Source organism: Pseudorasbora parva, chromosome 13 (genome assembly GCF_024679245.1).
Source record: "Pseudorasbora parva isolate DD20220531a chromosome 13, ASM2467924v1, whole genome shotgun sequence".
Classification (NCBI taxonomy): domain Eukaryota; kingdom Metazoa; phylum Chordata; class Actinopteri; order Cypriniformes; family Gobionidae; genus Pseudorasbora; species Pseudorasbora parva.
Window position 1 is genome coordinate 36406615 of NC_090184.1, and position 27147 is coordinate 36433761.

The 27147-nt window shown below is 38.7% G+C and overlaps 1 protein-coding gene across 1 annotated transcript; it reads left to right on the top strand.

Annotated features, from left to right (window-relative positions):
- Nucleotides 1-185: 185 nt before the first annotated feature.
- ccdc124 (coiled-coil domain containing 124) lies at nucleotides 186-13679 on the top strand. The gene is made up of 5 exons (XM_067414214.1): nucleotides 186-342; nucleotides 1311-1482; nucleotides 7012-7198; nucleotides 7893-7998; nucleotides 12680-13679. Exons 2-5 carry the CDS (start codon nucleotides 1324-1326, stop codon nucleotides 12879-12881), a joined length of 654 nt encoding a protein of 217 aa, XP_067270315.1. The 5' UTR covers nucleotides 186-342; nucleotides 1311-1323; the 3' UTR covers nucleotides 12882-13679.
- Nucleotides 13680-27147: the final 13468 nt, after the last annotated feature.

A 27147-nucleotide genomic window follows, 5' to 3' on the forward strand; every position in this document is an offset into this window, starting at 1 on the left:
TAGAATTTGAATGGCAGATAGCCTGCACACATTAATCTCCATTAACGTCGAAGACTTTCTCATTACTTTTGGACTCCTGTTTACTGGTTAAGGAGCAAATATACTCATACCAGAGTGACTCTGAGTGGTATCGTGCAGTATATCACACGTATTTCGATTTTTATTTACCTGTTGAGTATTGACAAAACGGGCCACAAGTAGGCATGGCGTTCGCTGTTTACCGACCGTGTGCGTGTAGTAGTGGATTGACCATCGACCCTGCAGAGGGCGCTAAACGAACCGCTTCAACTGTGACACAGCGGCTTGAGAAGAAGCGCAAACAACATCCCGGCGCAGGAAAAGGTTGGTGCTATTACATGATATATTAAATTCGGAGGCTGAAAATGACTTCGATTAATAAAATGAGATGTTTAAGACGCCCCCGTCTACATCTGCTTTCATTATTTATCTGACAGCTTCTGATTTAAGCTTGAACATGAATACAGTCACTCTCTGAAACCAGAGTGCTTAGCAAAGATGCTAACGAGAAGGTTTCTGGGGGAAAAAAATACAATTAAAATGTTCATAAAGTTCCTGAATTTTCACTTTACGACACAATTTTAGGAAATTTTGAGAATTAAATCTTCTAGCCAGGAAACATTTCAGACGATACGTGTGCTTTTAAATAATTTAAAAAAAAATCAGGAGCAGGTGTATGAGTCATGACAGTTATTTATTTTATGAAATGTATGTAATTGTATATTATACAAATAATTGTGCGTTCTCTCTCTCTTTGTATACACACACACACACACACACACTATGTATATATTACGGTTTTACGTCAACTTGCCATTGCTGCTGCCTAAAAATTTAATTCTAGTTTTACCACAGCTTTTAAATATCGAAAATACCTTTCAAATAACAGAATAAAATATATAAGGTGATAATAAGTGGATACATATTTTAACGTCTACCTTGTTCTCTTTTGAAACCGCTGTAAAAATATTTGTATTTGTAACTCCAGTGATACCAGATTATGTTGATACTGCAAGAACAAGGGCTTTCAAAAATCCTTTTTATTGAGGTTTGTGCTTTTCTGTGAAATGTACAAGATGCACAGAAAACACACAAACCCTAATAAAGAGCCCAATAGCATCTAGTCCTAAATAGATACTATGTTTTAGCCTCAGGTCATGATTGCCATGTGTTTAGTTTATTGTCTTTCTCTCATCAGTATGTGTTAATACACTACACTTTAATGCCCTTTGTGATCTTAACACATGTTTTGCAACTTTCAACTGATCATCATCTCTACCTTACCTCTGCAGGGAAGTCCCAGGAATGCCGAAGAAATTCCAGGGTGAGAATTCCAAATCGGCCACAGCGAAGGCCAGGAAGGCTGAGGCCAAAGCAGTCGCTGATGCACAGAAACAGAAGGAGCTGGAGGATGCGCTCTGGCAAGATAATGACAAACATGTCATGAAGAAAGAGCAGAGGAAGGTAGGCTAACTACTCATGTCCTTCAAATCAGGGAATGTGATCTACTTGTAGAATAAAAAAATAAAAAAAATCTATTACTGTTAGATTTTTGTCACATCCATACCTAATTGCCTGTGTATTCTATGAAATGTGTGCATACAGAGTGTAGAATAAACACAAGGTGGCAGTAAAGATCTTCCCCTCTCCATTTAAACAGTTTGACAGTGAAATAGTTAGTCCTAACCAATGTAGTCAGTAGTTCCTGGAGAGAGATTGCTATCTATTAGAAGTCAATGGAAAATGACATCACAACGATAGTTGGCTGATGGCACTATATGAATATGAACATCTTAAATTGTGAAATTAAAGGCAGCAGATACACAAAAATATTAGTCCATTTAACTAATTTAAACTCTTCAGAATGAAAATGGTCATTAAAATTGGCATTTATACCTTACCGTTCAAAAGTTTAAGGTCGGTAAGATTTTCAAATCTTATGCCTAGGCTGCATTCATTATGCTATCATTATAATTAAAATAATGAGGATATATAACAAAAATCCTGTAATGCAAAGCTGAATTTTCAGCTTCATTAGTCCAATTTTCAATGTCACATAATCCTTCAAAAATCATTCTAATATGTTGATTCTCTGCTTAAGAAACATTTCAGTTGTGCCGCTTAATATTTTTGTGGGAACTGGGATGAATAGAAAATAATTTTTAAAAAAAGCATTTATTTGAAAAATTATTTTTAAGTTACAAATGTCATTTTTAATCAAGTTATGGCATCCTTGCTAAATAAAAATATTAATTTAACAACAAAAATGAGTTTTTTTGTGTGTGTGTGTGTGTGTGTTGTGTGATGCTGTGTTAGGATGCTTTTTGTTCATATAAAGGTACAGTATAGTAATACAGTTTTGGTCAGAATTATTGGCCCCCTTGGTAAATATAAGCAATTAAAACTAAAAAATATGTTTATCCTTTTGATCTTTTATTCCAAAACAATCACGCAAAATCAAACCTTTCATTGAAGTAAAACAATTGAAAATGTGGGGAAAATCTCTTTATGAAATAAAATGTTTTTATCCAAAACATTATTGGCATCCATTTTTTGAAATGTTCCTTTGCCAAGATAACCCTCTTCTATAGCCTTTTTTATAACGCCTAATGAGTTTGGAGAGCACCTGATGAGATCATTCCTCCATACAGAATCTCTCCAGATCCTTCAGATTCATAGCTTACATTTGTGTGTTGATTTTTATGTTTTTTTGGATGATTGTCCTGATGGAAGATCCAACTATGGCCCATTATACAATTTCTAGCAGAGGCCGTCAGGTTTTGATCTGTTGGTATTTACTAGAATCCATGATACCTGAACAATGTAATGGAACAAGATGTCCAGGACCTCCAGCAAAAAAATGCCCACAACATTAAAGATCCAGCGGCATATTTCACCATGTGCATGGGGTACTTTTTATCTCTGTTTACACCAAAGCCATCTGGTGGGTTTGCTGCCAAAAAGCTTCTTTCTGACCCTAATAACAAAGTCTAATTCTCCAGCTGTAATTCTTGGAGAGTCTTTGGCCACTCAAACTCTCCTCCTCCTCATGCATTAGGATGGTGTAGACACGTTCTCTTCCAGAGAAATGCGTAACTTCTCTAGTTGATTGGAATATCTTTAATTATTGCCCTTGTGGTGGAAATGGGAATTTTCAATGCTTTAGCTATTTTCTTGCAGCCGCTTTCTATTTTGAGAAGCTCAGCAATATTTTGCTGCATATCAAAATCATCATCTTTGGTTTTACTCATTGTGATGATTGATTAAAAGAATTTGGTGTTTGTGTACCTCATATTTATACTGAAACAAGAAGTCATGGCTGGAAAATTTCATGTTCCTAGTCACCTTAGGAATATACTTCAGAGATATTTTACTCATAAACAAATTCTAGGAGTGCCGATAATTATGGCCAATGTGTTTTGGAGTAAAAAAACATTTCATAATGAGATTTTCCCCCCACTTTCAATTCTTTTATTTCAATGAAAGGTTAGATTTTTGTATCAAAGATCAAAAGGATAAACAATGCATATTTATTTTTAGTCATCTTTGATCATATTTACCAAGTGAGGCAATAACTCTGACCACAACTGTAGCTAACTACCCATGCTACCCATCCAAACTTTGGCCCCATTGGTCCTAATTGTATTTATAATTTGGAGATGTTTTTGAGTTTTGTTCTGAATGTACAGAAAATTGATTTCCACCGCGCCCATGTTTTCCATGTTATGTTGTCTAGCATTCCCGCCGTTGGCTGCTAATCTTGTATCTAAATGACACAGCTGTCTTCCTCGCTAAAGCTGCAGACATGTGAGTCTGAGTAGCGCACAATAGATTAATACATTGCAAGTCAGGTTTAGGGTTGCTCAGGAAATGAGGTCCCAACGAATAAAATGAAAGCCGAAGCCGACTGGGTTAAAGTAACACGATTACGGAAGCTCTGATATCCTCTATCAATTATGCCGCATATTGATGAGTGTTCTTTGACAGTAATGGAGCATGAGCCCTGTTTTGAGCCCTGGATGAAGTCCATGGGCGAATGTTGTGTCTCGTATGCAGTGATTGGTTGGTTATGTCGCCAAAGCCGTTTTTTACACCATGTTAAGTGTCAGTAGACTAGGCTGCAATGCAAGTGATCTATGCTAACATATAATAAAGGACAAAACTCATTTCCTGGAGGGCCACAGACTTAGTGGTGTTTTTTTTTTCTAGACTTGGTTGTGTTTATAAGGCGCAGTATAACATGTCTTATTACTTCTTTTTTTAAAACGCCGTATTCTTCTTATATTTGACCTTTATTCCACACCGCTGTCTTCACTGTCCTTTGAACGGCTCGTTTGCTTCCTGCTTCTATGAAGCCCATCCTTCTGAAAAGCGCTATGGTCTTGGATTGGTTAGATTGCCGACGGTAGTTTTATGTATTTTATTGGCTGAAGTGCCAAGCACAGGTTGTCCGGAAATGCCACACCCCTTACCATTATGGGCAGAAGTCACATCTGCGGTGACTAGCTAAGGGTTTATGATGTCACCAACCCAGGAAGAAGCTTGTTGTAGTCCAAACCGGCCGTTTTTGTAGGCAATAAACTACCATAACTTTAAAAGACAATATCTCCATTTGCAATGAACTTTCAGTACTGTAACTTTGCAGATACTGTTTATGCTAAACATTACACAATAACTAAAGTAAAAAAAAATGGAAATCGCATGCAACACCCCTTTAAGCGTTCACATCCTCATCGAACTTGTAATTTTGAATTTTCTGGGAGCTTCTACTTGTACCACCTGACCGGTGCAGATTAATTTAGGCACTGATAGTGTCCGTGGACGCGAGAAGTAGAACGTCATGTGTTGTCATAACGAAATTACGGTTCAACACACATACCTGTAGTTTTCAAATGAGCCTGAAGGACTTGATTAGCTGGATCAGGTGAATTTAATTACGGTTGAAGCGAAAAGCTGTAACTTGTAAGTTAACACATGCATAATCATAAATCAGTATTTCACCCAAAAATTGTGGGTCAGTACGATGCAATGCAGCTTGCAAATGTTAAAGGAACACTCCACTGTTTTTAGAAATAGGGCTTATTCAACTTCTTTCTTAAATTTAGATATGTTTGCAAATGCTTTTTTGTCTCTCAGTGCATGCATTGTTTTAGTTTGGCAAGGCTCTCATCCTCAAGGCTCTCATCCTCAAGGCTCTCATCCTCACGGCTCTCATCCTCACGTCTCTCATCCTCACGTCTCTCATCCTCACGTCTCTCATCCTCACGTCTCTCATCCTCACGTCTCTCATCCTCACGTCTCTCATCCTCACGTCTCTCATCCTCACGTCTCTCATCCTCAAGGCTCTCATCCTCACGGCTCTCATCCTCAAGGCTCTCATCCTCACGGCTCTCATCCTCAAGGCTCTCATCCTCAAGGCTCTCATCCTCACGGCTCTCATCCTCACGGCTCTCATCCTCACGGCTCTCATCCTCACGGCTCTCATCCTCACGGCTCTCATCCTCATGCCTCCGGCTGGTGAGCGATCGCAATCTGTTGCGTGATACCTCTGCGCCCAAGTAGCAGTGCTTCGCCTGTGCGTTCCCATAATATAGTCCCACGTCAATATCTGCCTAGGAAATTGCCTAGTCTTAATCTGCATCGCTATTTGTACTTGTTGTGAATACGTAGGCCACAATAAGTAATTAGATGTTTTTTATTTTTTTATCACTTTTACTTTGTACATGCTACCTGGCAACATAGGATTCCATTCATTATGCTAAGATAAGTTAGCGGCGACCCTGCCAAACTAAAACAAATGCATTTGTCCACATATCTAAATGTAGGAAAGAAGTTGAATAAGCCCTATTTCTAAAAACGGTGGAGTGTTTCTTTAAACGGATAGTACACCCCCCTTGTCCTTTTTGTCCGTTGTTGTTTTGGTCCCCATTGATTTTCAAGAATATCTGTTTCACAGAAAGAAAGAAAGCCATACAGGTTTGGAACGACATGAAATTATATCTGCTATAATAAATTATTGCAGAATTTCATTTTTGGTGAACTATTCCTTAAATTGCCTCATATTGACCCAGTTCTCAATTTACCTATTTTGATGTGTTTTTGGTCTGATATAGATGAAGTATTTTAATTATGAGAAGATATTTTGGTAGTCTAAATATTTAAATAGCACTCTTTGCAGGCCATCGGTGGCTTTTCTCCCTCCCTGCTCTCTCCTCCCTCTATTTCATACATTATTTAGCCAGTGTTGGCATATGTAGTGAGCGTCAGCAATGCTGGCATGATGTGTGCCAGTCTACTTGGTAAGTCACTTTGGTTAGGAGCTCCTCACACCCTGTTCCTTTCCTCCTGTTTCCTCCCATCGCTGCCATCTGATCCCTGCCTATCAGACCCACACCGCTGTTATCCTACTGCAGCCATTCTGCTAATTATACCCCATGTCACTGGGGGCGCTTTGTGTGTTCGGACAAGCTCACCTGCAATGGAAACACTGATTTATCCCTTACATATTCTAAAGATCAGTCACCGTCTCGGACTCAATGTAGATCCGGCTCTGTGAATATAATTTATCACCCATAGATATGTGAGAATGTCAAGAGAGAGGAACGTATCTTGGTTTGCTCTTAAGCGCGGCCTGCCGTGCGTCTTATCTGTGTCACGCGAATGACATTTCAGCCTCTGTTCGACATCTGAAGGTGTCATCTCATTATGCGTATCTCCTTACTGTTGTGTCACCATTTCTAGGGATGTTATCAACAGGAAGGTGGCTGGGTGGTTAGGATGTGGACAGTTAAGACCATGTCTGATCCTAGTAACCATTACTTACCCGCAACGCTGACACAGAGTGACTCTGAGCAGGCAGGAGGCATCTCTAATTTCTTTACTCTGCTCTGCAGTTTACACTTACATTTGCCTAATGACCGTCAGGCTGCCTCGATAACATCAGTCCAGTTGTAATTTAAAAGAGTGTGTGTGTGCGTGTGCGTGTGTGTACAGGATGATAAGGAGAAGAAGCGGTTAGAGGCCCTGGAGAGGAAGAGAGAAAAGCAAAGGCTCCTTGAGGAAGAAGATGCCAAGATAAAGGGTAAACCGACAAAAGAAACCGCCCCCAGTAAAGTGACTCGAGCCCAGATCGAGGAGAACCTACAAAAAGGGCAAAATGTTAAGGAAGTCAAGGAAAAAGGTAAGGACAAAACCAATCCAATGACTCCAATGGCTTCAAAATGTACAGCGCTTCCTACGCAGGGAAAATCCTAAATATCATGAAACCTCATAAGTGACTGACTTCCAGTGCTTTACATAGTGTATGTCACAAAAAAGGCCCTCATAGATTTGAATCACATTGACTTAAGTGGAGTTTTACATTTGCATGTTGATAAACCAAAGACATGACATTCTAATAAGCATAAAAACGCAAATGTTTAATATTTGATGCCATGGTTTATTATTATACTGTTCTTTTTGTCACACTGTATCATTTCAACCATTCATGAAGGAAAACCTGACATGGTAAAGTCACCTTGAAACTGAAGTGGTGACATCTTTTCTTCTGTATTGTGGCATACATCTTAGTGGCAGATTGGAGATCAGTCTTGCACTTTTTCCAGAAAATCAAAATTAGTAAACATTTGCATTGGTGAATTGTTAAAAATTTGATGTATTTTCATTTCATGCTGATATTCAGCCCTATTTAGAGTCACACAACAAAATTATTTGGATTGCTTGACAAAATTCTTACCCAAACTGTTCACACTGTGTGCACAACTGGATAAGAGCCACATGTTGCACTTATTTTTGTGCATCTATATTGTTTCATTGTTTTGAATCTACTTTTTCAGTTTCCTCGTTTAGTCTAATGTGTCCTTTCAAATCTACAGAGAAAAGCCACTTGGAGTTGCCGCTTGAGGAGAACGTCAATCGGATAGTTCCAGAAGAAGGCGAGGTGGAGGCTCGAACAATAGAGGATGCTATTGCGGTTCTCAGGTATTCTGCTCTCTGGAGAAAGACGTTTTATTTTCCAGTACATCTAAGAGCACTACAGTCCCTGAACAATCGACATGCGTCAGTCTATCAGAGGGTCCCCGCGGGGTCTTAAAAAGTCTTACATTTTAAAATCAAAATGTAAGGCCTTAAAAAGTCTTAAAGGTCCTGTTCTTCGCAATTCCATCTTTCAAACTTTAGTTAGTGTGTAATGTTGCTGTTAGAGCATAAATAATACCTGTAAAATTTTAAAGCTCAAAGTTCAATGCCAAGCGAGATATTTTATTTAACAGAAGTTCCCTTTCAAAGCCTACAGCGAATGGCCGGTTTGGACTACAGCAGGAAGTGCAGGGATGTAATGACGTCACTAGAACCGTTTGTTGACTAACCCTCCGCCCACAAGAACACGCAAAATAGGGGGCGTGGTCTTGTTGCTCTTCCACGTGGAGAAGAGCGCGCATTTAGCGCTTCCATCTTCCCGTTATGGTAAGAGGCGGGACCTTTCCGGGCCGAGTGCGCTAAGCTGCTGTCCAATTACAACACGGGAAGTGCTGGCCCAATCAGAACTCGTTACGTATTTCTGAAGGAGGGACTTCATAGAAGAATGAAATCATCAGGCCGTTTTTAGGACAGAGGAAACAGCGCTGTACAGATAAGGAAATTGTGTGAAAAATACTGTTTTTTTTACACGCGAAACATGAACTCATGTTATATTGCACACTGTAAACATAATCAAAGCTTCGAAAACACGCGAAGAACGGAACCTTTAAATTCGTGGAAGCATTGAGTTCTAGGTCTTAAATAATGTTAAGCAGGTCTTAATTTATGTAATGTATTACAACTACAAATGATGCCAACATGCATCTTATATTGCAGCCAATCAGCTTTCATGTTCTTGGAACCAGCCTCTTTCTGATTGTACCCCACAGACGCATAAAACGGATTTTATTCTTTATCGTAAAAGCAAAGGCGAATCTTTCTTACCATCTTACATAATGACCAAATAAAAGTATGATAGCACTAAAAAGAGTTAATAAAAGTGATGTAAACCACGAACTCCGATGTCAGACTGCGTATTTGCTGCCTGTCAGCGCTCACGCGAGTGTAAAGTTACCGAATGTGTTATTTCTAGGCTCATCATTCTTGAACGATCAAATACACACATTATTATGCACATGTCCTTAACCTGACTTGAGTAAAAAAAGTTTGGGACGTGTCTCAGTAAGTACCGGATCTGCGCATTAGTAAGTTCTCAAAGTGAAAGCAAACTAATATAGCTTATACTCGCACTTGTCTGTTTGTTAATGTTTCACAAACAAAAACACACACGGGGAAAACGGTGCTTAAAGCACTGTTTGTATCTTTATGTTGTATTTTTTTAGTCCTATTGTCATTTGTTTATAAGTATATGTTTTATTACTGACCATTTGCTTGATTAGCCTACTTGATTACTTTAAAACTTTTTACTTAAAGTGCATGCTGTGGTTTACTTTTAAGATTTTGGTCATATTTCCCACCCTTAGCAATCATGTTATTAAAGATAGATAGCACACAACTGGACCAGCCCTTTTTTTGTAACAGCAAACAAGATTCAGGTATTTTGTTTGTTGTATTGCCATGTGTGACCATAATAATATGGTTAATGTGTCATCCTAATTATGAAATAAAAATGTAAAAAAATTGCAAATTTATGGAAGTGACCACCACAAAATAAAACAAAAAATCATTTTGATGTAAATAATTAAATTTAACGTGTATATATAGTTAAATCCTGGTGGGATTGCGCTATGAATAAGTGCGAGTTTACTAATACTTTGTTCAATTTAAATTAATTTATTTGTTTTGCAAGTAATTTAGTGATTTTGCATTTCCTTTGTGTGTTACATTTACATTTACATTTAATCATTTAGCAGACGCTTTTATCCAAAGCGACTTACAAAAAAGGGGAGAGCAATAGAAGCAACGAAACAAACAAGGCCAACAACCTGTAAGAGCTGTAAGAAGTCTCATTTAATTAGCACCGTACACAAGTTTTTTTTTTGTTTTTTTTATAGCCATCTACAATAGCCACCTACAACAAAAACTCACGTACGCAAAATACAGAACACTGGATTTTGATAGCCCTGATAACTATCAAAATGTTAGTTTTGATACTTTTTTTAATGTTTAAAAAAAGTTTTTCGATGTTTTTTTTAAATGCGCCATATAGGTCTTAAATTTAATTCATAATGGTCTTAAAAAAGGTCTTAAAAAGTCTTAAATTTGACCTGGTGAAACGCAGATACCCTGTAACAGTAAGAACAAATGCATAGTTACTCTTTTGCCCATTCTTCTTTGGATTGTCAGTCTACATCTTTGTCTACTGTGTATCATAATAATCCATCGTGTCATCACATTCATGATCAGATGTACGGCTGTATCATTGTCCTTATTTGCGCATATATTTCAATTGAAGAAGACGTGGTTAAATATGTGTAGTGGGTCGTGGATCATTTTAAAGGGGGTCGCAAGACGTTCTATGCGATCTCCTATTTTAGAATTTCGTATGTTGAATCATTATTGCCGTAACTTTCTAACGCTGATTCTAAACTGTCCTATCACAATAATATATCACTGCCGCAAACGGCTCTTATTGGACAAGGTCCTACTCTCTTTACGCAAACGATTTACCCCGTTGCTTGGTACCGACAGCACGCTCGAGATGCCAGACCTATACTGTACGCAGCCACGGCCTGTTAGCTTGAGACCTGAATTCCTTCTGGATTCAAACCAGACACGAATGTCCAGAACTCGCAGATCGTGCAACATAGTTTCTCTTGCCATTCAGCACTACCTTGCCATTCAGCACCACCACGCATCTTTGTGAGTCGGGATTTTCAACAGTGACTGCAATGAAAACAAAAAGCAGGAATAGACTGACAACAGCTAACGTTAGTTTGAGTGCAACACTACGAGTGGCCCTTTCCCCAATTCCACCACGTCTGGATATCATCGTTTCAGAGCAGCAGTCTCAAATGTCACATTGTGACATGTGAGTAAAAATAATTAATGGTAAAACTTAACAATATGGTTCATTAGTTAACATGAACTAATAATGAACTGCACTTTAGATATTTACTAATGCATTATTAAAATCTTGTTAAGATTAGTTTATGCACTGTGAACTAACATGAACAAACCACGAACAGTTGTACTTTTATGAACTAGCCTAGGTCTAAAATTTATGTTATTTATTTCTAGCCATAGTGGGTCGTATGACTGGCATACAAAAAAAAAGTGGGTCGCAGTAGGCAAAAGGTTGAGAAACCCTGCTCTAGAGTATATGAAATGTGTCCATAATAAAAACGTATCTAAATCTAGTCTGTATCTGATCTATGATCCATGAGTGTTGTTATACTCATCGCAGCACTGGAATGCAATCTTAGCTGTGTCCTCGCTGCAGTGCAACAGTGAAAAGAGACCACTCACAAACAGTGTTTTAGCAGCACACTGGTATTGTGGTATATTAAAAATTCATATTATAACAAAAATAAATACCGGTATTCGGTGTGAACCGCCCAGCACTAAATCACCATAAACAACTTGGAGCACTGACCTGTATCACCTGAGTGCTGCTGATTCATTTCAGCGTTGATATTGTTGCCAATGAAATGCATACATTTAAGTCACAAACTGCTCCGATTTTGACACCACGGGTTTCCATCTCTTCAAATTACAGTAGTTACGGTATGAACGCAGCATACGCTTGTTATTTTGGTTCAGGGGGAACTGTAAAAGGCGGTTGCTATTTTGGTCGCAATGCTCTGTGACTGGTGTCTGTCTAACTTTGCATAGCATGAAATGCACTGAATGACGTGTGACGTTTGCGCGAGCAGGGTGTGCAGAGGTATGAAATAAATACGTTGACAGGCAAGGTAGGGCATTGTATCATTGAATATGGGCTGAATGCAATGATTGGGCGAACATTTTAATTTTATGGTCCTACACTTGCCACAGATGAGACATGCATTTAGACCACTTAACTTCATGATTGAACTTAATGATCAGGATGTGAAGAAACTTTCAACAAGCATAACAAAAAATTATTCTGGAACAAATCGCCTACACTGCCTTTAAATGTACAACAAAAGGCTTAATTATCATTTTAAGAGCCCTTGAATTTGAGGATGCAGAATAGGAATCATGACACAGCCTAATGTGAATAAACTTCAGAAGGTATGATTTAATTAATAAATGTGAGTTTAAAGTGCAAAGTGTGACGCTTTTGCGCGTTCTACGGCTCGAGTTTTCAGAGCAGTTCGCAATCAGTTAATAATGCGCATTTATATCAAGCGAATGCTTATGATTTACTGATGATGATGTTTACTTTATGGTTTGTAGATGGTTGATCTCCCTCAACAATTTGAATAGGCATCACTTATTCAAAATAAGAGTCACTGTGTAGTTTATAATTAAAAGTCCCAGATTACACACAACATTTTTCTGTCAAATGTATCTGACATTTGCTTTAAAGTATTGTGGCTTCCCTCTGGTCCTCCCTGTCACTGGAAGAAAAGACTTTGAATATTAGAATATAGAGAATATAGAGTTTACCAGTATCAACATGATAGTCTGTTTTTGCCTTTCTTTAAACTTGAATTAATTTCTACTTTTGGATCACGCCACTGTTTTTTCTGTTCTTCAGCACTAAGGAGGACCTGGATCGACACCCTGAGCGTCGTATGAAAGCCGCCTTCGCGGCATTTGAAGAAGCAAATATGGCACGCCTTAAAATGGAGAACCCCAATATGCGACTCTCCCAGCTAAAACAGCAGCTGAAGAAGGAGTGGACGAAGTCTCCAGAAAACCCCCTCAACCAACGCGTGGCCTCCTACAACTCCAAGTAAACCAACACAATGGCACTTAAAGACTGACCCTCAACGGCGATTCTAATGAATACAAAAAAGACACCATGAATAATTTGGACACACAAAATTAACACATGAACTGGTGATCTATTCACAGCCCTCGCCTCTTACATGAACTCCTAGACAAACTTGGATTATTTAACTAATTATTCAATAAATATCTCATGAACATATATGTATGAACAGCATACAACCTAATTTGCTTATCTGCTAGACCATGGCCTATCAAGAGCTGCTGGAAAGGTTTTAGTTTTGGTTTGGACTGAACGCAGAGTCAATTCTTCTCAGCTAGCACATGTTTTTTCCACATGTGTTTCTTCACATGTGTCAAACTCATTTATTGATGTCTCCATCTAATATGCGGCACTTGAGCTGGAGTGTGGTTAACCTGAAGCAAGTTTTTATTTTTGAATTTAGTCTCTATGTGAACAACTTTAGGGTTCAGCTTCTGGTTTGATATTTATGGAGAAGAGAAAGGTGATCTGATAACTGCCCTAAATTAAGATTATTATGCTGTTATGGATTTTTTTTTTTTTTTGATTGATTGATTGATTAATTGATTGATCTTACATGGGCTATTTGTTTTGAAACTGCACTTTGGACCTTGGAACAATATCTCCACATTCCAAAAGAGAGTGGACTAATAGCAGTTGGATTCCCATACACACGTGTCAAGTAGTGTTGTTAACACACTCTATGCTTTGCTTTGCATCCACAGAGGTGAGGACACACACTCTGGGTAGCTCTTGGAAAAAAATAAAAAAGAAGGACAAAAGAGCTATTATTACATTTGCAGTTTTTTCTTTTAAAAGAAATGGCCTTAAATTAAGGGAAAGATTTTAGTTCTAGTTTGATTCCTTTTTTGGTCTCTCATTTAATTTATTTTTCAGGAAGTATTTGGTGTCGGTTTTAACTAACCCTAGTTCTTTCCTCTTTTACAAATATTGGAGTGTTGTCTGCATTTGTCAAGCTGAATCTTTCAAACCTGATACCCAAGTTATGGTAAGAAAAACTGATCAATACTTTTCCTAAATTTAAGGGAAACTGAGAACCACTTGTTGCAGCTAAATTTAGGCTAGCTTTACAAGGTTAACTTTACAACACTTACTTGCAACTGTTGGTGTATTCACATTTTATTTATTACATTATTTACCTATATTAATTTAATTTCATATTTAATATAAATTTATATTGTTTCATTTTATAAAATATATAAAAAATGTATTTATGATATTTAATTCTACAAAATGTATCACTTCATTTTTATTTAATGGTTAAAATTATTGCTAGAAAATTACAAACATGCATGTTTAATACCGAGATTTGGTTAATAGATTTGCAAAAATGGCTAAAACTTAGAGGAGAATAAATAGAAACCAAAACAGCATATGGAATATTTAGTTTGACCCCTAGAACTGACTGACCATTTGTTTTATTTTTTGACCAAGTGTTTCCGTTCTTATTCTGTATTATATTCATGGAAAGCAGAGTCCTGCACGAGTCCATTTTTGGAGACCCGCCCCCGCCCGTACCCGCAAGGTTTAGCACCAGATCCGACCCGTGACCCGTGAAAATATCAAAATTAAATCCGTACCCGACCAGACCCGTTAATATTTGGCCCGTTACCCGACCCGTGCCCGCAATAAATCACACACGCTAAAACATTCAAATTAAAATGCTTTATTTTTTATCCTGCCCCTCTCTCAACATCAACAGCGTCATGAATGGGCTAATGAAACAGGCAAAAGTGCCTTTAAAGACTCATTGTCAACAATTTCATATAGCTACTCCACTCACCAACTTTACTTTTACTTCATCCATTGCTACTCCTGCAACGCTCGCTTCATCCGCGCTACGAGAGGCATCAACAAAGGTTTCAATGTCGCAGTGATGGTGACGTGATGGGTCAAATGGCATATCGTTGTTGCGTGTGTGTGTAATGATAATTTGGACATAGAAATTGTAAAAGCCTACAATATGTTCGATGGGGGAAGAAGGAGGCGGAAACCGGCGAACATTTAAAAGACTTTAACCAAACAAAACAAAAGTAACGTGGGCAGCCCCTCATAGACATCTGCCAACCGCACACACATAATAAAAAGTAAACAACTCAACGTCAAATCCAGGTGTGGTGATCTCTCGTCCTTATATGCTTCCGAGCTCCCTCAGAGGACTCGAGACCGGTGTGGCTCGCAGGTGACGCTCATTCACAATCACGCCCTGGTCTCGCTCTCGCTCTCGCTCTCTCTCTCTCGTTCACTTTGCCACAGAAATATTGCACATATTTTTCATCCGCCCATACGCGCAACTACCCGCCCGCACAGAGTTAATTATCCGCCCGCATCCCCGCCCGTGAATTTTATAAATGTCACAATCCACCCGTTTTAGACACTTTTATGCGGGTACCCGCGGATACCCGCGGGTACCCGACCCGTTGCAGGACTCTGATGGAAAGTGCCATCCCATGATGACATTGTCCCTCATTCAACCATGTTTGCAGCGTATGTGATACTCCAGACCTACTGAAGGTAGATTTGCTTTTGATAACGTCTATGCAGGTACATAATCGACAGACATAACTGGTCACTGACCCCTATGGGACGTTCCGGAAGGAAAGGAAATTAGCCTGCAGGCTGGATAATTCCCAGTGGCCACCTTTATCCTCGGCAGGAACACTCTTTAGCACTTAAGGTAATTTATGGCCATAATGTGTCATCAAGCAGCGTCAGAGTGAAAGAACTGTAGGTCATCTAGAGATTATGCCATGCGATAACCTCTCCCGTTTACTCGCCTTCCATTAAAAAAACGTCTCCCATGCAGAATGTTTTAAAGAATGTGTCCTTTTTATAACTTCGACGTAACTGCCTTTAAAACAATCACGAGGACAACATATGAAGACCTCAAATACTATTGTAAAACAAAAGGTGTTTTTAATCAACCTAAAAACCTTTGAAAAAGGGTGTTTCAAAGCAAAGATATTACTCACGTAAGAGTGCCGTTTTATTTTTAAACCTATTTGCACATTATTAGTTGTGACCCACTGAGAGTGTTAATTAAAAAACATCCCCTTCCTGCACTCAAGGGCAGTGACTATATTTGGCCAATCTTTATTAGCAGCGCTGTTTCATCGTGATTGTTTTATCAAGATCGTTTTAGAGATAAGGTTTCTTAAGTGCAAAATTCTTTGCTGACTGAGTGGTTTTGTCGCAGGATCAAGCTCAATATGAATAGCTGATACTCTGCGCAGCATGATGAATCTAAAGGCACCCACACACTACAAGATAAGCCACTTTTGGGCCCAATTCTCCCCTTTGGACAATGTTCGGATGGTTCTACTGATTATTTTATTCGATTTTCCTGTGATGTGAGGCGTGTTAAGAGTCACTGAATCTGCTTGGAATCTGCTATGGTGTACATTTTAGGACATCCTCAGAAGTCAGTCATATGTCAAAAGGGCAACATACATCAGACTAAAGGGCTTCAGCCATTGGACAAAACGGCATTGCGCCTCAGACTGAAAGGCTTCAGGTCTCCTGAAAATCAATGCCAGGTGTCAGGTCTCAATTGGGAGAAACTGGCTCATACAAAAAGGCATCAGACATCAAGGTCCCTATTCAATCTGAGCGTATGGTCTGACGCATATGGTCCACTTTTGAATCCACATTTGCTTTTTAACGACAGGGACAACAGGCACCAGGCATATGGTCCAAAAGGGTTGTACCTAGTCTCTTAATGAGTCATGGGTGTGTTTTGGGTGTAACACACAATAAACCAATCAGAGTCTCATCTCCCATTCCCTTTAAAAGCTAGTTGTGGTTGCACCATGGCGGATTCGCTATTTACATGGCAGAATTTGCAAGCAGAAAGACTGAACGTATTTTTATTCAATAATGTTTGTGTGCTGCTGTGCATCCCTGTGTATGTAATAAGCAGTGTATGCATGTTGTGCACCTGCTTATAGTCACGTTATTAACGCATCAGGTTTTTCTGGTCAATGGCGCAGTCGTTTTCAGTTGCTTCAAAATAGCAACCCGCCAACAATGCGCACAAACAACGTGGACGTAAAAATTATGATTGCATCATGCTAAAACTAGCAAAAAACAAAGCGTTGCACTTGCCGTCATATTGCGCCGGCTGTATGATAGGGCCCTTAGGCATTCTGCTGTTTTCTAAGTGCCACAGTCTAGTGTCCGAGAGAGGATTTGCATTTTCATTACACTACTTTAACCCACTGACTTCATATGACTTCTGAGGTCTGAGGATGTCCTAAAATGTACACCGTATGGGCCCGCACTGATCTCAAATCGTAAATCATAATCCTGTTGTGTTGACACCATGGACAAATGCACAGACGCTATAGATTGTCACGTGGAGCGAAAACGTAAAGTCCATGTTCATCAGAACATTTTTCTTCTTGCCCAATGTCCACTGTGTTCATTTACTCATAAGTCACATTTGACGAGAGATTTTGCAAGATTTCCCATGTTCAAAGTCGGGACTCTGTTTTTTTGTGAATGTAATCTTAAACCTGGCCATGATTTGGCCGCCTGAGACAAACTTTGTGAATCCTAAATGATTCCTCTGATCCTAGGTCAAAATCTTTGTCTTTGATCGTTCGTTTGACGTGCACCAACCACGTCAATGATCAATGACCATTGCCATCAAATTATACATCAGACGAAATCTGGCAGTGTGAGAAGATTTGACGCACAGTCCTGTAGAGTGACTTCTACGACAACCATCAAATCAAACACCAATAGGAGCACAGAACCTGATGACCCAACAAAAAAACGCCACTTGCTCCACACATTGTTATCGCTCTTTTCTATTTTTCTTTTCAAGAGAAGCCAGAGTCAAAATGAACACTAGATTGTTTTTGTTTGCTAGCCACCATTTCTACCTTCACATCACTGAACATGTCACGGATTGATGATGTAAAACCCCGGACGAATCTTCTAGCTTCTTGACTGCTGTACAGTCTGACATTAATGACAGCTGACAACCCACAGTGTGACATGGCTTACAGCGGGGATCGTGTTTATGCAGTCTGACAAGCAACAGTCGTAAAGGATAATAAATCGTACAGTGTGTACCCGGCTTTAGTGTGTGGTGTGCTGATGGTCACATCGGGGCACTCCACACACTATAAGAACAAAACTGTTAAATATATGATTGTTTTTAATGTCATGTTTGTGGTCTCTCACATTTTGCGTGGGACGATCCAGCCATTAGAGGGAGATGTCTTAGAGAGCATCAGGCCTAAAATAGCACGGAGTTTCCTTATCTGTCTCAGAACATCACTGATTGATGACGGTTCACATCCAGCTAAGGCAAAATGCGAAGTCCGTCATTATTCTTTCTAGCTGGAGGCCTTTGAAGAACTTTAATTATAAGTGATTTTTGTCTGATCTGATCAAATCTGTGACACTGAAAATGTTGCCTCAGATGTTATTGCTTCCATTACAGCACAGCATCTCAAATCATGTTGGAGAACATGATCAGGTTCTGTTCAAGTATTCAACGCTGCTGTCGTTAACATTAAAGGGGGACTGGAGAAACACTAGGAAATTCATATAGATTTTAAACATTGGTTAACATTGCACTCAAAATCATTTGTAATGTTATTTTAAATATATGTTTATATAATGTTTATTATAATATATGCTTATGCAGATCCAAAATACAAAAAAGCAAAATTAAACATTTGGGCCCCACTTTATTTTTCCAAGCTCTTCTAGCATTGCTAAATTATTTCGTTTTTACATTTAAAAAGAGATTTATTGAAAATGCTTATTTTAGAGAAATACTAAACAACATTAAAGGTGTCAAGAACTGGCTTTAAATTTTTTTAATACTGTTGTCTGAGGTTAACTTATGACGTTTGTGTGGTTTTTACATTCAAAAACATCATAACTAATAAGTATTAGGCTATTTTCTACACTGGTTTTGAGGCTCTCTTCTGAATGCTGTTTTTTGATGGTCACTGGAGACTTGGAAGTAAACGCCCACGGCTAGGATTGGATAAGATTTGTATATTTATTGAGCTTCAGGGCTCGTAAACGTCTTTATCAAACAAACACAATGATTTATTTCTCATCCACCCGCGATTAATTGGACTATTATTTTTGTATTACATGGCCCACCTGATTGGTGGATATAAGTGCGAACCGCGCGCGCACCCTTCAAATGTCAAGTCAAGAGAGAGTGAACAGCGCAGATCAAGAAAGGAATATGATTTCACTATTTGAGCTTCATCGGCCTGCCGACGGGCTTTCGTTTTGGTAGCCCGTCTCGAAAACGCATGCCTCCGGGACTTTGGGCTTTGCGAATCCTGGTCCATACATATACGAGTCCAGCATGCTAAATGTATGTTCTGTTAGACACGTACACATAATCAAAACGATCTATAACAATGCAATACTATTACATATAAAAACACATTTTACTCACATAAGTGTGTTGCACCATTTCTGTTGGATCCAATCTAGAAGGCACAGCATTGTGTTTTAATCTCAATATGTCTGCAAATACAGCATCGACCTGAGACTAGGGGTGTGACGGTTAGTATATAACCGTGAGGCCGACGGTTATAGTTAAACCCTGTCATTAGAAATCTATAACCGCCAAAACCGTGTTATTAAAATATTTTTTACAAACATAAAAAAAAAAAAAGATGCACTCCGGAGGGGAAATTGTATCAGCTGACGGGGGAAACGGAGGCGGAGTTAGTGGTGCTTCAGAGGTTGCTACTGCTAGAGATGATTCAGGAGAGGTCTGTGCACCACCCTCTACCAAGAAGAGAAATCTTGGACATCTCCTTAATAAACGGAGGTCTGAAATCTCTGCCCCTTTGCCGATCAGAGCGCGCAGTTTTAAAAGTGCCATGTTGCGCAATTTTTTACGGTCGGGTGCGTTTACATGGAGCACTGTAATCGGTTTAAAAGTCCAATCACATTGAAAATGCGCCATATAAACACCTCATTCGTAATAAAAATGCCCAAACTGAATGAAATTGTAATCGTTTTGAGATGGGTGGGATCAGCCACGGATTTAGAAAGCAGAGGCCCTATGGCGCAGAATTTTGGAGGCCCCCCAGAACTCGTGGCCCAAACTCACACAGCTTAAAAAAATCATTAAAACACAGTTTCTAAACAATCTTAATTTTATTAGACACAGTAAAAGGGAGCGTATAACAACGTCAATTTCAGGGCCGTAAGCAGGGTTTTAAAATGAGTGAGCTCTCAAATGTGAGGTAGTTAGGGGGGGTTCAGGGGAATACTCCCCTGAAATTTTTTGATTTTTCTGATCAACATATGTGCATTTTTAAGACGTTTGAAGGCCCCCAAAAATTTATACAAATTATATTCTATACTTTTATAAATTGAGAAACCATAAGAAAAAGTTCAATGTTCAGAAAGTATTAATTATTATGTTTTGAACTATGCTGTATAGCTGCATTTTACGATGTTTGTTGTCAAAGAATTTTTATTTACAATTTTTATTTTCTTTCTATTATATCAGATACCATTTTAATCTGTCATATGCTCATGTTACACCGCATAGCCTACTGCACCTATGGGGGAGGTTGTCACATTTCACTTCCATTATTTCAGGGTAAATCAAGAAAAAAGTATAAGCTACTGAAACAAAACCACATAATTGCAGGCTAGACGTGTGAAATTAATGTGGGAAAAAATAAATACTCTGAACCCCAAGTGGATTTACACAAACTGAGAAAGTCAAAAAGTCACATTCTGCCTAATCTGATGAAATCTCGTTCATTAATGTTTATTTTCCCCTCACATTAACAAAATATGTTACATTAGAAAAAAAATACATTATGAATCACTTGAATTATGAAATTCGCGCTAAGTATCTTCTGTGAATGTAAAGCCCGCCTACTTTTGATTTGATTGGTCATCACAAATTTATGGTAATATTTTGATGAGCGCCGCGGTGACAAACCGCTGAGGCAGCTCCGATGAGAAGCGCGCTTGGTGCTGTGCTGTATCATTCATTGCAATACTAAAGTAGTGTTAATACTATATTAGGCATTTATTTCATTTATTATATAGCCTACATCTCAGGAAAATACAGAGGTCCGGACCTCGGTGACCTCATCATAGCTGCTTTTTTCTGAGATGATTATTACACTTTACACGGACGGCTTCGACATCTGATGCGGTAGACAGACTTAAAACTCTGATGATTGCATAGTGGCACATCATTTCGATTAAGTTGATAACCTGCTGATATACGCCTTTTATACAACTTTTACATTATTATTGTACTATAATACAGCATTTCTCCGTGTTAAGCAACACAAGCCATTCAGCATTTATTAAAGGGGGGGTGAAATGCTGTTTCATGCATACTGATCTTTTTACACTGTTAAAGACTTGGAATCCCATACTAAACATAGACAAAGTTTCAAAAGTTAAGGTGGACGTTTGATGGGAGTATTTCTTTGTCAAAAATACTACTTCCGGTTAGTCATAAGTTTCGGCAAGTTTTTTGAGATCATGCGTCCCCATTGACGTTAGTGGGGGCGGAATTTCCTTGTATGGGCCTTACGGACAATTCTACCGGAAGCGCGTGAGAGAGAGCGAGGGAGAGAGCGAAAGCAACAGCCTACGCCCATCAAAGCGGGGCTTGTAGGATGCTGGACAGGTGACAATTACACATAGCACATAACAATGTCACCAAAAAAGTGGGTTTTTGGTTGCCAGACCAAGACAGTCCTGCACAGATTCGCCAAAAACCCCGCGTTAAGGCAACAGTGGATGTAATTTGCTTTTCCAGATCAGCAACTGAGTTGCGCGAATGTTTATATCTGTTCGCTGCATTTCGGTGCCGACTGTTTCATAAACAAGGCCCAGCTCGACGCCGAATTTTCCCAATCGCCTAATGCTGAAGGATGGAGCAGTCCCAACGTTAGAAGGGTGAGTGAGACTGCTTTTAGTCCGCTTACTGTCTACACAAACCACGCGTAAACACACAAACACACGTGCACAACTGCACTTCCCACATGTACACCTTCAAAGACAAAAATACGACGATATAATTCAAGTATAAATATGTAAATAACACAAGCCGCTAAGCATATTATATAGTAAGTGTATAACTTGTAACTTACCACATACAGACGTCCTGCTCTAGTCGTTTTTGCTGCTGCTCCTGTTCAACTGCAGCCTCTGGGTCTGATTCCGGATCATAGATGTATGGCTGTATCTATTCAAAATAAAAATATGGCTTTTAATCAAAGTTTTTTTCCCGCTGTTAGGGATGACGCTCGACTCAACACACAGCGCGCTGCTGCACACGTCATTATTTAGCTCCGCTCACACGACACGCCCCCACCCGCTCGGCTTTTTTCGGAAAGACTCGGAACAGCGCATCTTTCTTATATAATTATTAAAAAAATAAAAACTTTTCGGAGATATGCAGGATGCAATGCTACTCTATAGGTACTCAAGATTGACATGACACTGACTGAAACTGAGTGTTTCACCCCCCCTTTAATATTCTAATATCGATCCAGCTCATTGCAGTGTGCAACAAGTGTCTCATAGCAGCTGCTGAGAGAGCATACGGAGTAACATTATGATGTCATTTTCAACACACTCAGATATATCTAATATGATAAAACAGCGCTTCGTTACCCCACACGTTTGACCAGAATAAGTGGTCGACTGTGGCATAATAAAAGCTCAGATGCTCTCAAGTCATGTGTCCCGCTCCTCTCTCATTAGCAATCGCTCCTGTGGCCTCGTTCACCTTCCACAGCACTCGGCCCTGCTCTGCTTTATACTACAGTAACATTAATCATTTCATCCATGGACATGATTTCTGCCCGAGTCCCGTCCCCATTCTTTTCCACAGGCTGTGAGGTGAAGACGTTTCACGCATCAATTTACGCCTTTCTTTTGAATAGGCGACCTCTAGCGGAGAAAAACTACATAGTGTGCCTTTAAAAATAAACATCTTGAAACATTTTAAACATTATTTGTAATTATTGTTATTTAAATATTTAGTTTTTTAAATAACCAAAACTACCCTCTTCACTGCATGACACTGAATTTGCAATATACTTTTCTTCCCTACTGTGGCATATCAGAGAGAAACGGCTTATCGAACAAGAAAAAAATGTAAGGTTGGACTTGATTTTGTCCATCGGGAAGGTTGTCCTGCCCTCGCGGCAGTAAAACGTCATCAGAGAAGAGATGTCACTGCAAGAAGGAAGTTATTTTGATTTAAAGATGAGAGCACATAAATAAAAAAATAAACATGTGCATGGATAAGTCAGTCATTTATAATAAATACTGAAATATACATTTAAAAAAAAGTCAATTTTGATTTCATGGTGACTTAAAATGTAATCATGAATAGAGGACCATATACTCTTTAACGCATGAAACGCTGCTGTTTGTGTACATCTCCAACATCCATGTTTCCGTCTAATGCTTAGTGTGATGTGTGTTTGTCTTTTATCTGAGCTGCCTCTGTGGCGGGAAAGATAAGAGGGTTTGGGAAGGCCTTTGAACTGCTGAGCATCAATCGCAGATTTCTCTCCCCTCGATTTCCTCATCTGCGGACCTCAATGTATTCGACTACCTCAGCCAACCTGAGCAGTGGACGCAATAATGACACCCGACACTTAAAGCAGAAAGTGTTGTGGTGTGCGCAACATATAGTGTTTTGCTCTCCCTCCCTCTCTCTCTCACTGTGTTTCTTTGTCTCCTTATCCATTTGCATGCCAACCCTTATCAAGCTGGGCTGTCCTTTCTTCAGCCTGCATCCTAATTATGCGTCTCAAAGAGAGACCGGCCGGCCCCCTACATCTGACAAGCGTCTGAGGAAAAAGCTGCATGTCTGATGACTAAATCCTGTTTTCTCGAAAAAGCGCCCATCACTCACACCTCATGTATGTTAGGGGACCTGAGTCTAACGCGCTTACCGAAGGAAAGGAGCACTCTGCTTTAAGGTAAGGATGTCTCAGTATACAATTATTAATGCTTTTTGAAAGTTTTTTAATCTATATGTCAGACTCCATAGTATTAACTCTTGTATGCAGAGATTGGGCTTTTTGGAAACTTAAGTACAATGAATAGCTACTATTTCTAAGCAAAAATAAAATTACATTTTCATTTTGAGTAGTTACTGTGCAATAGTTTACATATATTTTAGGCATGGTGGCTTAACATGGTAGATTTACTCTTATTCTTACAATAAGGCCTCATTTGTTAACGTTAGTTAAAGCATTAGGTATAAACTATGAGCAATATGTTTTTGAGTGTTTATTATTAAGCTTTGTTATTTATAGTTCATAAAATAAATTGTTCATGTTAGTTCACATTAACTAATGTTAATGTGTTAACTAATGTAGTTAACTGTAATGAAAATACAACCTTATTGTAAAGTGTTGTCGTCTAACAAAAAGTGTATAGAGTTTGCTCAGATCAGATCATCAGGCTGTATTTTCAGACAGCTGTAATTTATTATACATGACGCATGGGTGAAATGTCCATAACCTTTATGACAGATGTTATTCATCCTTTTAATTTTGTTTTAACATCAACCCTGTTGCATGATATATGGGGAGATATTAAATCACAAGTTGCCTGTTATGCTAAACATTGTGTTTGTAGGAGTGATTAAACAAGGCCAAGAGTTATCAAGAGTTTTATGGTCTGTTTGTTTTATATATATATTGGAAATGGCTAAGGTGTCATCCCACAAATTAGCGTGAAATCTCTTTCCCTTTGCCCAAACCCCCCGTCAAGGGTAAAGTAATGAACACTCATCTGCTTGTGACAGGACCTCTCCATCTCTCTCTCTCTCTCTCTCTCTCTCTCTCTCTCTCTCTCTCTCTCTCTCTCTCTCTCTCTCTCTCTCTCTCTCTCTCTCTCTCTCTCTCTCTCTGTCTCTCTGTCTCTCTGTCTCTCTCTCTCTCTCTCTCTCTCTCTCTCTCAGACAGGAACATGCGCTTCTTCATACAAAAGAGCATCTGTAATAGCAACAGTTAGCTTAGCACAAACAGAAAATAACACAGGAGCAACCATTTTGCAATATTTTTCCTGAGCCGTTCTCACAATATTGCTAATCAGTTTCATAGGCTGACTTGAAATTAACATTTTTAAGTGTTGTTCAGATTGACTCTATATTAATTTAATTAAACTGTAAACTGTCATTTTGCCATCCCTGAAGCTGAATATAATTCATTTCAATCTGCAGACATTTATATTTTATGCAAATGAAGTATCTACATTAACACAAACCGCTCTAGTGCCTTTATGGCTATTGATTGGTGCTGATCTGGAGGCAGTGTTGCTTTTCTTCAGGCCTGGATTTTTCCAAGAAAAATGAGCCAAGATCAGCAGAAAGGCAATTAAAGGTATAAAATCTATATTTAGAGTGTGTGTAACCTCCTCGTAGCTGTAGGCGAGAAGTTCGAATGCAGTTTAATGAACAGGTGGAACGCCGGGAGGAGATGTATAAATAATGCACAATGAGAAGCCTTTGTATAAGAGCTGTCAGCTTGATTGCTAAAAGAATTACTTATGTTCACTCTTTGGTACAGGTTAAAATGGAAAACAGATGGCCCTTCTGTTGTAAAAGTGATACCTGGATATTAAATACCTGATAGACCATAAAATTGCTCTGTTTGTTTCCAGGCCCTAAGTGGTTATACAAATTACAATCTGGTCCATATGGGGAGGTTTGATTCTGATGTCAGTGCAGAGATGTGTTGAGATTTCATTTCATTTAAAATGGAGAAGAAAAAAAAACACTGTCAATGGTTCTACATCTTCTCTCTGCTAAAAATGACATCCTATTTGGTTAACACTTTACATTCATTTGAGTATTGTGAACTAACAATGAGCAACATTTTTAACAGCATTTATTAGTTATTAGTTTATTAATATACTTTTGTTCATTGTGAATTACTGTTAATTTGTATCACATAAATGCATTAGCATGTGCAGACATTAATATTATCCAAGACCAATTAAAAAAAGCATTCTGATAACATGAATAGTAAACGTAAACATGAATGAACAATATTGTAACATGCAGTATTTGTCGTAGTTCATGATACTAAGGTAAACCAATTTAACTTTGAAGCCTGGTTTCACAGACAAGGCTTAGATTAAGCCAGGATTAGGCCTTAGTTCAATAAGGACATTTAAGTAGCTTTTATAGATGTGCCTTATAAAAAAATAGCATTAATGATGAGCAACTTGAGACAAAACAATGGCATTGACATATTTTAAGATATGTCAGTGCAAGTTGCTTTTAGTTAAGACAGCTAAAACATGCATTTTAATCTGGGACTATCTTAAACCTTCTCTGTGAAACCAGGGGTATGTGGTGATATTAGGCTATTCATTTAGAATGTATGCTTACTGGTCAACATTTCCCTATGCACTTCATATATCCTTCTGATTTCAATGTTCAGCCTGTAACCTGTTAACAAAATTAAATAAATCTAAATAGCAGTGACAACTGAGAACATTTTGTTTAGCCTAATGTAAATGTTGTTTGTTAATTCTACACTGGGGTCATTTCAAGAGGCAATCCCATGTCACTGAACATGGAGTGGGAAAGGGAAATTAATTATTCATTTGGTTGTAAGCAACATTGCCTTCAAAACCAGCAAGCAAATGATACAGCCCAGGAACCCATACAGGTCTTCAGGACTAATTACTTAATGAAAAAGCTCAAATTACCAGCTTCCTTCTTCTGCGCCCCAGATCCACTCTGAACTCCAAACTTTGGCATCACCTTCATTGACATCAGCACTCAATCCTGATGAAAAACAACACTACTATCCTGAAATCTAAACAACTTTACTCTTGAATTTCAATGTATTTGTGATACTGATGTAGGTGCATGTGCTGCATACATCTTAGTATACCTTATTGTTTGAGAACACAAGGCTTCATTGGAACTGATGTGCATTTATTCTCTGATCTTTTTACAGGTTTACTAGGAGATTCATGACTGCCTGACCATCAGATTGACCCAGCATTGCATCACATTAAGATTAGATGTGTCACAACTGGTCAAAATTGGAAAACTGGTCACAACTCATTGTCATTTTTACGCAATTATGTTAAGTTGTAATTTTTGTTATTGAAATGGCCAAGCTTAAGTTGCCATTAAGCTGATAAATCTCACTAAAGGACACTTGCCCATGACCAACTTCATATAAACATGAGTACAATAGTGCCCGATCAGGACT

Bases quoted from the DNA above. Each gene is read 5' to 3' on its own strand.
- ccdc124 (XM_067414214.1), top strand. From the start codon at position 1,324: ATGCCGAAGAAATTCCAGGGTGAGAATTCCAAATCGGCCACAGCGAAG. The intron at 1,483-7,011 runs GTAGGCTAACTA...GTGTGTGTACAG, and splicing joins TGAAGAAAGAGCAGAGGAAG to GATGATAAGGAGAAGAAGCG. The intron at 7,999-12,679 runs GTATTCTGCTCT...TCTGTTCTTCAG, and splicing joins GATGCTATTGCGGTTCTCAG to CACTAAGGAGGACCTGGATC.